This window comes from Protobothrops mucrosquamatus, unplaced genomic scaffold, assembly GCF_001527695.2.
Source record: "Protobothrops mucrosquamatus isolate PMUCROS unplaced genomic scaffold, P.Mucros_1.0 scaffold790, whole genome shotgun sequence".
NCBI lineage: Eukaryota > Metazoa > Chordata > Lepidosauria > Squamata > Viperidae > Protobothrops > Protobothrops mucrosquamatus.
In genome coordinates this window covers 11,491-22,151 of record NW_015387057.1, presented here as the reverse complement: position 1 = coordinate 22,151, position 10,661 = coordinate 11,491, and the positions used below count along the sequence as shown (strand labels likewise).

At 42.7% G+C, this 10,661-nt stretch overlaps 1 protein-coding gene across 1 annotated transcript; it reads right to left on the bottom strand.

Annotated features, from left to right (window-relative positions):
- Positions 1-438: 438 nt before the first annotated feature.
- LOC107289952 (non-histone chromosomal protein HMG-14A) lies at positions 439-9,821 on the bottom strand. The gene is made up of 6 exons (XM_015818782.1): positions 9,611-9,821; positions 7,890-7,919; positions 6,366-6,395; positions 5,471-5,521; positions 2,310-2,453; positions 439-1,159 (listed from the first exon to the last, which is right to left on the bottom strand). The coding sequence occupies exons 1-6, from the start codon at positions 9,623-9,625 to the stop codon at positions 1,112-1,114; spliced, it is 318 nt and encodes a 105-aa protein (XP_015674268.1). The 5' UTR covers positions 9,626-9,821; the 3' UTR covers positions 439-1,111.
- Positions 9,822-10,661: the final 840 nt, after the last annotated feature.

Here is a 10,661-nt window from a genome sequence, read left to right as displayed (position 1 = left end):
TTCAGGCGCCTTGGAGAATAGCTTGACTCCCTCTTCTTTGTGGCAGCCCCTGATATTGGAACACTGCTATCATGTCCCCCCTCGTCCTTCTCATCGTTAAACTAGACATACCCAATTCCAGCAGCCGTTCCTTATATGCTTTAGCCTCCAGTCCCCTAATCATCTTTGTTGCTCTTCTCTGCACTTTCTAGAGTCTCAACATCTTTTTTACATTGTGGTGACCAAAACTGGATGCAGTATTCCAAGTGTGGCCTTACCAAGGCCTTGTAAAGTGGTATTCATACTTCACGTGATCATCTTCTTTTTAAAGAAAACGCAGAACCAAAGATCAAATAACATTAAATGTAATCCCATATTGGCTTTCCTGCACAAGGGACCGGAAGAGAACCTCAAAGGCAGAAAATATATCTATAACATAACGCAGCCCAAAATCATGCATCTTTTGAGGAGACATTTTATTAAGATAAATCCAGCAAAATTCCTAACAGTGGGTATATTCAGTCAAACCTGCCCTTCTCTTTTTTAAAAGTTTTTTTTTTGTATTTCATTTAAAAACATGATTACATATTTTAATATTATTCTCCAAAATGTGACAAAATAAAACTACATTTGGGATACAACAAGTTTCCAGCTTCTTAAGATTTTTCATGAAAATATCTCACCTTCTTTATAAAAGCAAGTCACAGAACCACCGGAATGTCTGACGCAATTGTGGTTTTTGTGTGTGTATTTTTTTTTTTTTTTAGACCTCCCCACGTTAAGAAACCATACAACATGTAACAAGGGTAAAATTAAAATCTGAATTCCGTATGACTGACACACAAAGGGATTATATACTGATAGAAGTCAATAGCTACCACCACTGATTCTTTCTGGGTACCATACAAACTATGACAATCACAAAATTTTAAAAACAATAAATTTTTTTTGTTGTTGTTGTCGTTGGTTGGTTGGTTTTGAAGTCCAAGTAACCGAGATGAAGATGTTCCATGATTAAATTCATGCTAAAAAAACCTGCATTTATAAAATAGTTGATAAAAATATTCCTCTCTTAACAATACAGTATGGAGGTACGAATACCAAATGATGGAAATGAAGAGGGCTAAATCTGTTACTCGGACTTGGCTTCCTTGTCATCAGATACTTCAGCAGCTGGTGCCTGTTAGTATTGGAGAGAAACAGAAATTGAATTAGGCTAGGAAGAGAATCCATTGCAGAGGATGCTGGGCGTAACCGTAGCTCAGTCCCATAAACCATGAATTCTGCACAGTTTACCAACTTCCATTCTTGCACACAACAGCAGACTCCCAGCTTTGGCTCATTTGCTAACTCTAGCGCCCAACCATATTTTTTTTCCTAACTCTGAACTCCTATGGCACAGTGCCCATCGGTCTGTAAGGAAGCCGTCTGAAAGCACGGGATGGTACAGCTTCCGTGTGTGGCTAGGCTACCCTCTCCCGTATACACAGAAGGCAGCTGCTGAATTTAAAGAAAAAAGACACCCCTTTTAAAAACACACTGTGCCCAATAGGAACCTGCATATCTACATAATATTGCTGGCAGTTTGGGTAAAATAAAAAAACAAATAATGTGCTACACAGAAGAACAGAGAGAGAAAGAGAGAGAGAGAAATATCTGCATGTTGGTTGAGGAAAAAAAAGAAAACAGACAAATAAATGAACTAAAATGGCCCGGTTTCTGGCCCTGGAGACTCATTTTTCCCTGCGGTGTAGGCCTTTCCTTTCTCCTGAACTGCTTCTCCTAAATAACTATTATCTCTCTCTCTCTCTCTCTCTCTCTCTCTCTCTCTCTCTCTGTGTGTGTGTGTGTGTGTGTGTGTGCCAGCCCCCTCCATGCTTGTTTTAGGGAGAAGCTAAGCTAAAAACGAGATGTAAAAGTTAAACGCCAGGTTTCCTTAACCACTGCGTGGTTCACTGCAGTGATCTGCTTAACAACCATATCGAAAAGGTCGTAAAATTTGAGCATGGCTCACTTAGCAACGGTCTTGTTTTAGCAATGGAAATTCTAGTCTCAATTGTGGTTGTTAAGTCAAGGACTATGTATATAAGGATTGGATACAAAGCAGAAACCGTTGAGTGGAGTTTCCCGATTCCCTATGTCAGGGGTCCTCACACTTGGCCACTTTTAAGACTTGTGGACTTCAACTCCCAGAATTCCCCAGCCAGCCAGCCATGGCTGGCTGGGGACTTCTGGGAGTTGAAGTCCACAAGTCTTAAAAGTGGCCAAGTTTGAGGACCCCTGCCCTATGTATTTGGAAAAGATTCTCGGGACGGTGGGATATATCGTACCTCGTTAGTTTTGGTATCTCCATTCTCAGAGTGGTTTTCTTCTTTAGCATCTTCTTGTTTAGTTTCATCTTTCCCTTTGGCTCCCTTTTTCCCTTTTGTTGTTACTTTTTTGTCTTCTTTCTTATCATTCCCTCCTTTTTCTTTCTGTTAGAGGGAATCACACGCACACATAGAGAATAAAGTCTCACTTGGTCACCATTCCTTTTTCCGTGGCCAGCCTCAAAACACCACTGCCTAAATCTGGCACTCAAATATAAGATGAGTATCTTTATTTGTTGAGGGTAAAGCAATACAGTTAGTCCTTGTTTAGCGAGTGCCTCATTTAGCAACCGTTCACAGTTACTACTGATGAAAAAGTAACCTTTTTTTTGACAAATCCTTGTATTTATAACCTTTTCAGGATGCGTATTATCTTTAATATTTTTTTTCTTTAAAAAAAGGGTATTGGCAATCTCATCCTGAGAGGTATGGATACTACTGAAAAATCACCATCTCAAATAATGAAGTGCATACTACTGATTGAAGAAATCTTTTATCTGTGCTTTCAGCACGATTATCATATTTGGATGCCACGCAGGGGGAATTGTTAATGCAATTAAAAAGGCTGATAAAAACAAAATGCATCCAAATTGTATAGAAGTTTTCTGTGCCAGGATTCCCTGCTTCTTTCTCTGAATATATCTTTTTGATTGGATAAAGAAAGGCTTATTTATTTTTCTTAGCTAGCCCAATACAAAACAAAATAGATAAAATGTTGAGGTAATGCCTGGCCTGACTTTAACTCATTTCCATTGTACATTGTAACCTGTGAAGAATGGCCATTTGGAAACATTGTCAAAGCTGAGTTTCCAGGATACATTGCACGTTGCAAGTAATAATGTACACATATAAACCTAAGGAGGGAACATGCCAACTGCAAGACTAAATTTATTTTCTATGAATTAGCTAGGATCTCTTTTTTTGTATATATTTTATTAATTTTTGTAGGGTTAGGGTTAAGGTTGGTGGTTTTTAAAGTAACATTCTTAATATTTAGCAAACAGCATATTGTCTGGGTTCATGTATTTAAAAAACAGTAAGAGTTAATTTCTATATTATCATAATCAGTATGTTAGTTAATCGCTCAATAGTCTTCTTACTAGTATATATTCAATGTTACATAGTACACATCATGTTCCTTTCTCTCTAACTGGCTTTTCTAGCCATTGGTAAAAATTGTCCCATGTTCTAAAGTACACTGAGTCTGCTTTCTCTTTTATCTTTAATGTCAATCTGTCCATTTCTGCACAATCTAAAATTTTCTTCATTAGTTCTTCTTCCATTGGTAAGTTTTCATTTGTCCAATATTGGGCAAATACAATTCTTGCTGCAGTTAATACATGTAAAATTAAATATACACAATCTTTCTCGTAGTTTCCTCCTATTATGCCTAAGCTGGAATCTTGATGTAACTTTCTCTCAGTTTCATCACCACCACCACCACCACCAGATTCATTAAAGTAAAATTTTCAAACTTTTATTTACAATCCAGCCCTTTCACTGAAGCTCTGGCCAAGCTCGAAGTCATACAAAATCCAGTCAATATAGCACAGGGCTAAAATCAAGTGCCCTTCTTAGTTACATTTCCATACGGTTTTCTCCTCCCTTTAACAAATTCACAGGAAAATCATGATTATAACTGAATAACAGAGTTGGAAGGTACCTTGGAGGTGTTCTGGTGAAACCCTGCTCAAGCAGGAGATCCTATGCCATTTCAGACAAATGATTGTCCAATCTCTTCCTGAAAACATCCAGTGTTGGGGCACCTACAACTTATGGAGGCAAATCGTTCCACTGAACAATTCTTCTCACTGTCAGGGAATTTCTTAGTTCTAGGTTGGATCGCTCCTTAGTTAGTCTCCATCCATTTCTTCTTGTCTTGCCTTCAGGTGCTTTGGAAAATAGATTGACCCCCTCTTCTTTGTGACAGCCCCTTAGATATTGGAACACTGCTATCATGTCACTCCTAGTCTTTTTTTTTTCAATATAGGTTCCTTGTTCTCCTCTCGCAGTAACTCTAAGCCTTTTATGACCCGTGGACTTCAACTCCCAGAATTCCTCAGCCAGCGTGCCTGGCTGAGGAATTCTGGGAGTTGAAGTCCACAAGTCATAAAAGGGCCAAGTTTGAAGACCCCTGCTCTAAGCTAAATTGAAAGTAACCCAGTCAAGCTAGCAGTAACCTTTAAAGATAGTGAATTAAAACTGTCCTTCCCCTCCTCTATCAATGAAGTTCTGCAGTTTAACCACTAAGTGTCATTCAATTACCTCCATTTTACTTGATGTCTTCTTTTCCATGGCTTATGTGAATGACAATCTGTCATCTTCAGATACAATCTGATCAGAGCAGAGTTTTTATTTGGCTCCCACAGATAAACAGTCTGGAAAACGACTGCCTTGCTTATCGTTTTAAGATGCCAAGCCTATCCCAGACTCAAACAGCCTTGGCACCATATTTTGGGTTACTAGGGATGCGTTCCCCTTCTAAAACCATCTGTCATGGTGGACAGCAAAGATTCTCAGGGGAAGGAATTTTCATTAAAAACTCCAGGGTTCGCTTACCCTCTTTCAAATCTGCACACCTAAGAGAACAACACAGTTGCTCATCCCTTTCCCCCCCCCTTTTTAGATACATCTTAGCTACTCAGTTCCTTGGCCATACAATTAAAACCATGCTCTCAAAGTAAGCAATGGACTAAATAAGACTGGAATCTCACACCCATATAATCAAAAGCGACTAATCCAACCTCTCCAAATATATTTCCCCCTTAGTAAAAGTAAATGTTATATTTTGTCGTTATCATCATCATCATCTATATCAGGAGTCCCCAACCCCCAGTCCGTGGACCAGTACCACGGCATGCCAGAAACTGGTCTGTGCAAACAAGCAAAGCCCCATCCGCGGGATGCAGGCAGTACACGAAACCACGCCCCCTCCGGTCCGCGGAAAAACCTCTCTCCACGGAACCGGTCCCTGGTGCCCAACAGGTTGGGGACCTCTGATCTATATCATGTCATCCATACACGCGCAAACAAAAGAAAAAGCAACTTTCTTTATGTCTATTCTAACATTGAGGCATTCTAAATTGAGGCATTCCGGACACACAAGCATGTCATTTATTTACCTTCGGTGCTGCCTTTTTCGGCTTTGGCTCTGGTTTGGGTGGAGCAGGCTTCTGCAAGAAAAGCACATAGATATGCTGTAAAATAAACACAGCATTCCTGTTTGTTCAACTTGCTGTAACAATCTCAAACCTCTCCGGTCCCTTTTAAAATGTCTGAAGTTTCTGGGCCTTAGAATCACAAAGGTGTAGCCTTAAAATCAAGCGACAGATGTATTTGATAAACCGCCAATGACTCTGGGAACGTTTATTCCAGTGCATAGGTTATTTGGGGGCATGATTTCTATTTTGGATCTGATTTTTTTTTTAAAAAAAATATTGCTTTTAGGTGTTGTAAGCTACCAAGATGGTATTTGAGATGGGTAGCTATAATCACTGCAACAATAATTTCCCCATTATAATTGGTGAAGTAAAATACACATGTATGATTACATAAAGAACAAGGATATAGATCAGTATTTCTTAACCATGGCAACTTCAAGTTCTATGGACTTCAATTCCCAGAATTCTTAGCTGGCTCAGAATTCTGGGAGATATGAAGTCCATCTATTTGGAACAGGGGTCTTCAAACTTGGCCCTTTTATGACTTGTGGACTTCAACTTCCAGAATTCCTCAGCCCGCCCTGCTGGCTGAGGAATTCTGGGAGTTGAAGTCCACAAATCCACAAGTCATAAAAGGGCCAAGTTTGAAGACCCCGATTTAGAAGCTGGCAAGTTTGGAAAATACTGAAGCCTTTAGCTCATGGTAAAGCAATAGTGTCATCTGTTTAGAATAAATATTATATTTAGACTTGTAAATAATTCACAGGAGACCACTTGAACGATACTTTGAAAGATCTATTGATTGTAACAGCTTTAATGTAATATGGATTTTCTTTTTAAAGAGGCATGTACTCACAGCAGATAGTCTAGCCGATCGTCTCTTTGGCTGCCGAAGACAAAAACAAATTACTAAAACCAAAAATCAGTTTTCTTAAAAATAGAATTCACAGAAATTCAAAACATACCTTAGGCAATCACACTGACTCAATTTAACGCAAAAATCCCATTACATTCATTAAGGTTTTCTTCCAAATAAATATGCACCGGATAGTTTTGCAAAAGTGAAATGTAATATTGAAGGAATGTCAAGACTGTGGGCTGGTTTGTAACTCTTACAGCACAATAAAACCATAGCTGACTGGAACCAAAACCAGCATCATGTCTACATACTCTCTTCTGACCTTTTTATTAATACAGTAAACTCTAGGGTCAGTTAAACTAGGATTGTCTTAAAACCGAACTGGGATATTCTTGCTTATCTGCTGACTACTTATCAGGATGTAGAACTTAGTGTGGTTAGCAATTTTCCAAAATGTTTGCTTTATTGTGGGTAAAAAAACCAAAAACAATACTGATGGACGACAGTATTTGTTATCTGCCCAATTAAGCACATTTTGCTGGACAGAAATGTAAGAATGAGCCACTTTGGTGCAATAATGAAAGCACCAAGACACCATGAGTTCTAGTCCCGCTTTAGGCCAAAGCCAACATTGTTAGAATCTTAACAGTGGGAAGGCAAGGGCCAACCACTTTCCAAACTGTTGCCAAGAAAACTGCAGGGAGTGTTCTGTGTAGTTGCCAGGAATCCAAAGTGATCTGAAGACAAACAAGAACAGAACTAACCATTTCCTGGGTTCCGTTGTATCTCCATTCTCCAATACTTACGTGGAGTTTATTTTAGCTTTTGACCAACTGTAGCTCTGTGTGACACTGAAATCTGGATTGAAAAATGATCTGATCCCAAAGTCTAACGTCATCCTGGCCCTTTCTCACACTAATCACAGCTTAAACAACCTAGATAGTTTTGACATCGGGGAAATGACCGTTTAAATTGAAAAGTAGAAGTCTCTCGTCTCCAGACCCAGAGATGAAAAAAAAAAAAGAGGAACGGAACCCATATTGGCTTGAGGTTGGCTGCAGCACATTCTCCAAGCAGAAAGACTGGTTTCTTGGTAACAATTAAACTGAGGCAGAATCCTAAGCCACATTGTGGTTTACAATCTGTGGCTCAAAGATTAATGTACTGAATGCAGCCAATTGTGGCTGATAGCATGACAATACTATGAAGGAAATGGGTGGAGGGGGACAACATTCTTACTAAGTGTTTTTCTCTTTTAAGCAAGTCCAACTGCACAGATTTTTTTTATTGCATGAAGAATTCTGCATGCCACTCCGCATATAAATTGTGTGTGCACTGATCAGTTTGCAAATTCTTGGCAAAGTCAATCTTCCAACATATCCTTGCCATGTAGATTTAAAATCCTACCACATGCTCGCATTGCATGTCAGCATGTTCAGCTCAGCTTTTCCAACTCCTTTGAAGACTCACTTCATCTTGACAACTGAATATGTGTGTGTGTGTGTATGAAAAGAAACTTACCTCCTCCTTTATTTCACCTTCAGCTGCAGCCTAGTTTAAAAAAGAAACAAGCACAATATGAACTACTTTTGTTCCAATGTGACTAACATAAACAGTCTAGTAAATAGGAGACAGTAGACATTTTTTAATATAAAACGTGAGGAAAGGCTTTATTGGGATCAATCAAAACTGTCTACAGATTTGGGGAGGCAAATGATAAAAAGAATTAACCGAGCGAGCAACTAGATTTACACATACAGGAGTGCAAGAAAACTTCAGTAGGAACTGATTAATTTCTCTCTGGACCTTTGTCAATTCTACATCAAGCCTTCTAACTTTCCCTGTACGTTTCTGCAAAAAAAAACAAAAATAAAAATCCCAATAAAATATAGCGTAGGACCCATTTTTTTTTTTTTAAAAAAAGAGAAACGGATCAGATTCTTCCGCCAACAGCTGCAATTTTTAATAGTCCGGAAGCTTTTTACACGCTTTGAAACTCTCTTCCAAACTCCCGGACTACACATCCCACAATGCCTCGGGCAGGTCCGTTTTTTTTTGTTGCTTGACGTCACCGCGACCCAAATTTAAAAAAACGGAGGAAAAAAAAAATTCCCGCCAAATTACCTGCAAAGAACAAGGTCGTTCGCAAACGACCTGCAAAGGGCGTGGAGCGTTTAAAAGCGTCTCGCTTAAGCTTCCACCATCACTACTACCACCCCGAGGAGGTGGGCACGTCGAGAAGCGAGTCTGCCCGGCAGGCTCGTTTGCTGCCTTACAATTGCACAAACCGAGACACCCCCCCCCCCATTTTTATTGCATGCTTTCTCCCCCCTCCTCCCCCCACGCTCCTTATGCAGCTGCACTTGCAAAAAAACGGGAACCCCGATGGGTAAATCCCAAGTAGCGGATTTGCAGAAGAATAAATAATAAAATAAAAAGAGGAGCAAAAGAAAGAGCGGAGGGGGGGAGAGAGAGGCCTCCTTGCTAAAGTTGCATCGATTTGGGGCTTGGGAAATCTCTTGCCACATTTCTCTCCCCCCCCTCCCCCCAAGTTCCACCACGGCGGGCAATGGCGAAGCTCTGCGCCCCCTGCCGGCTCCGGGTCGCCACTGCACCACCATCTGGTATGACAAGTAGGAGGAAGGGCCAGAGGGGGGGGGGGGGGAAGAGAAAAAATAAAAAATAAAAAGAACAAAGGCGATGGCAGGCGAGCCGGAGACCCCAATCGGGGGAAGCCTCGGCCCTTAAGCCGCGTCCAAACGCCCCTCCGACGGCCAAAGACAGCTGGGGGGGGCTCAGCAAGGCTTTTGCATTTGGTGAAGGAGGAGGAAGAGGAGGAGGTGGGGCGCCAGCCGAGCCTGCCTGCCTGCCTGCCTGCCTGCGGTCGGCAGCGGCACTATGGCTGTTTGCAATCCAGCATGGAGACGCACCGAGCAGGCTTCGTCTGGCAAACAAACCTCCCCCCCCCCCCCACCAAACTCCACTCTGCCCAGCTTTCGGCTGGTGGCGATCGCGGCGGCCCAGCGCCGCTTGCCCAGGACACAGCCAGCCGCCTCGGAAAACCGCTTCCACTAAACCGCACGCACGCACATACACACATACACAAGCACCAGCGCGCGCGCGCGCAAGTCAAGCCATCTTTTCTCTCCCGCCCCCCTTCCTCCCCGCGCGAAAAAAAGGGGCTTCTCCCGCGTCTCCCCTTCCTCGCTCCGTTGCCCCCACCACCATGTTTGTTTGCTTACCTTTCTTTTGGGCATAGTTGAGCCTTTTAACAGTTGGTTGCAAACCCCGAAACGAGATGCGGATTTTTTTTTTTTTTTGCAAAGGGGGAGGAGGAGGAGGGAAAGGCGGTCGCCCTCCCCTCGAAACAAATGCAAAAGATGAAGGAGGGGAGAAGAGAGAGAGAGAGAAAAAAAAAAATCAAAGCGCCGCGCGCGAAACAAACCCGCTCTTTTTTTTTTTTTAAGAAAAGGCCCGATTTTGGTTGGTCGGTTGGATTTTTTTTTAAAAAAAAACAAAACAAAAACAAAACAAAAAGTCTTTTTTTCTTTCTTTGCAAAACTGTACAAAAACAGCACGGGCGAATTGCAGCAGCAGCACAAAAAAAAAACAAAAAACCCCGCAACAACCCTGAATCTTTTTTGGAAAAAAAAAATAAAAATAATCCCCCTTCTTTATTGCAAACAGTAAAATACACCAACACTCAACCAAACTGCATGAATGGGAAGCGCGAGGAAAGTCCGGGCCGAGAATGACGCGCGCCTGAGCCAATAGAAAGCTCGGGCCGGACCTGGGCGAAGACGCCGATTGGTAGGATTCGGGCGAGAGGCGGAGCCGGACTCTTAGCGCGAGAGAGGCGCTCGCGCGCGCGTCGCCCGGCGCTCTTTGCCGTCTGCGCAGGCGAGCGGCCCTTAAAAGCGCTTCCTGACCCCCCCCCGCTTTCCCCCCCCTCCAAACGGGCAAGATGGCCCGGGGCTCCCAGGCCAGCCCCCCCCCTTTGTATGCCCCCCTCCTTTTCCCTGCCCCCCTCCCTTCTCTAGCTTGCAACACCCGCGTCGTCTCTCCTGGCGCCCAGCCGCTTGGGGGGCAACGAAAGGGGAAAGGACCCCGTGCAAACTCGGGCGCCCGCCACGGCCTCTTTGCAGCACCCCCTCTCCGTTTGCAAGAGGCGGAAAGTTCCCCCGAGGAAGGGGGCTTGGGCAAGGCCCGGCGGGCAAGCGCGCTTTCCTTGCACGGCTGCAACATGGCTGCCCTGGCGCCTTCCCTTGGCGAAGGCAGTGGCTGCGGAGGAGG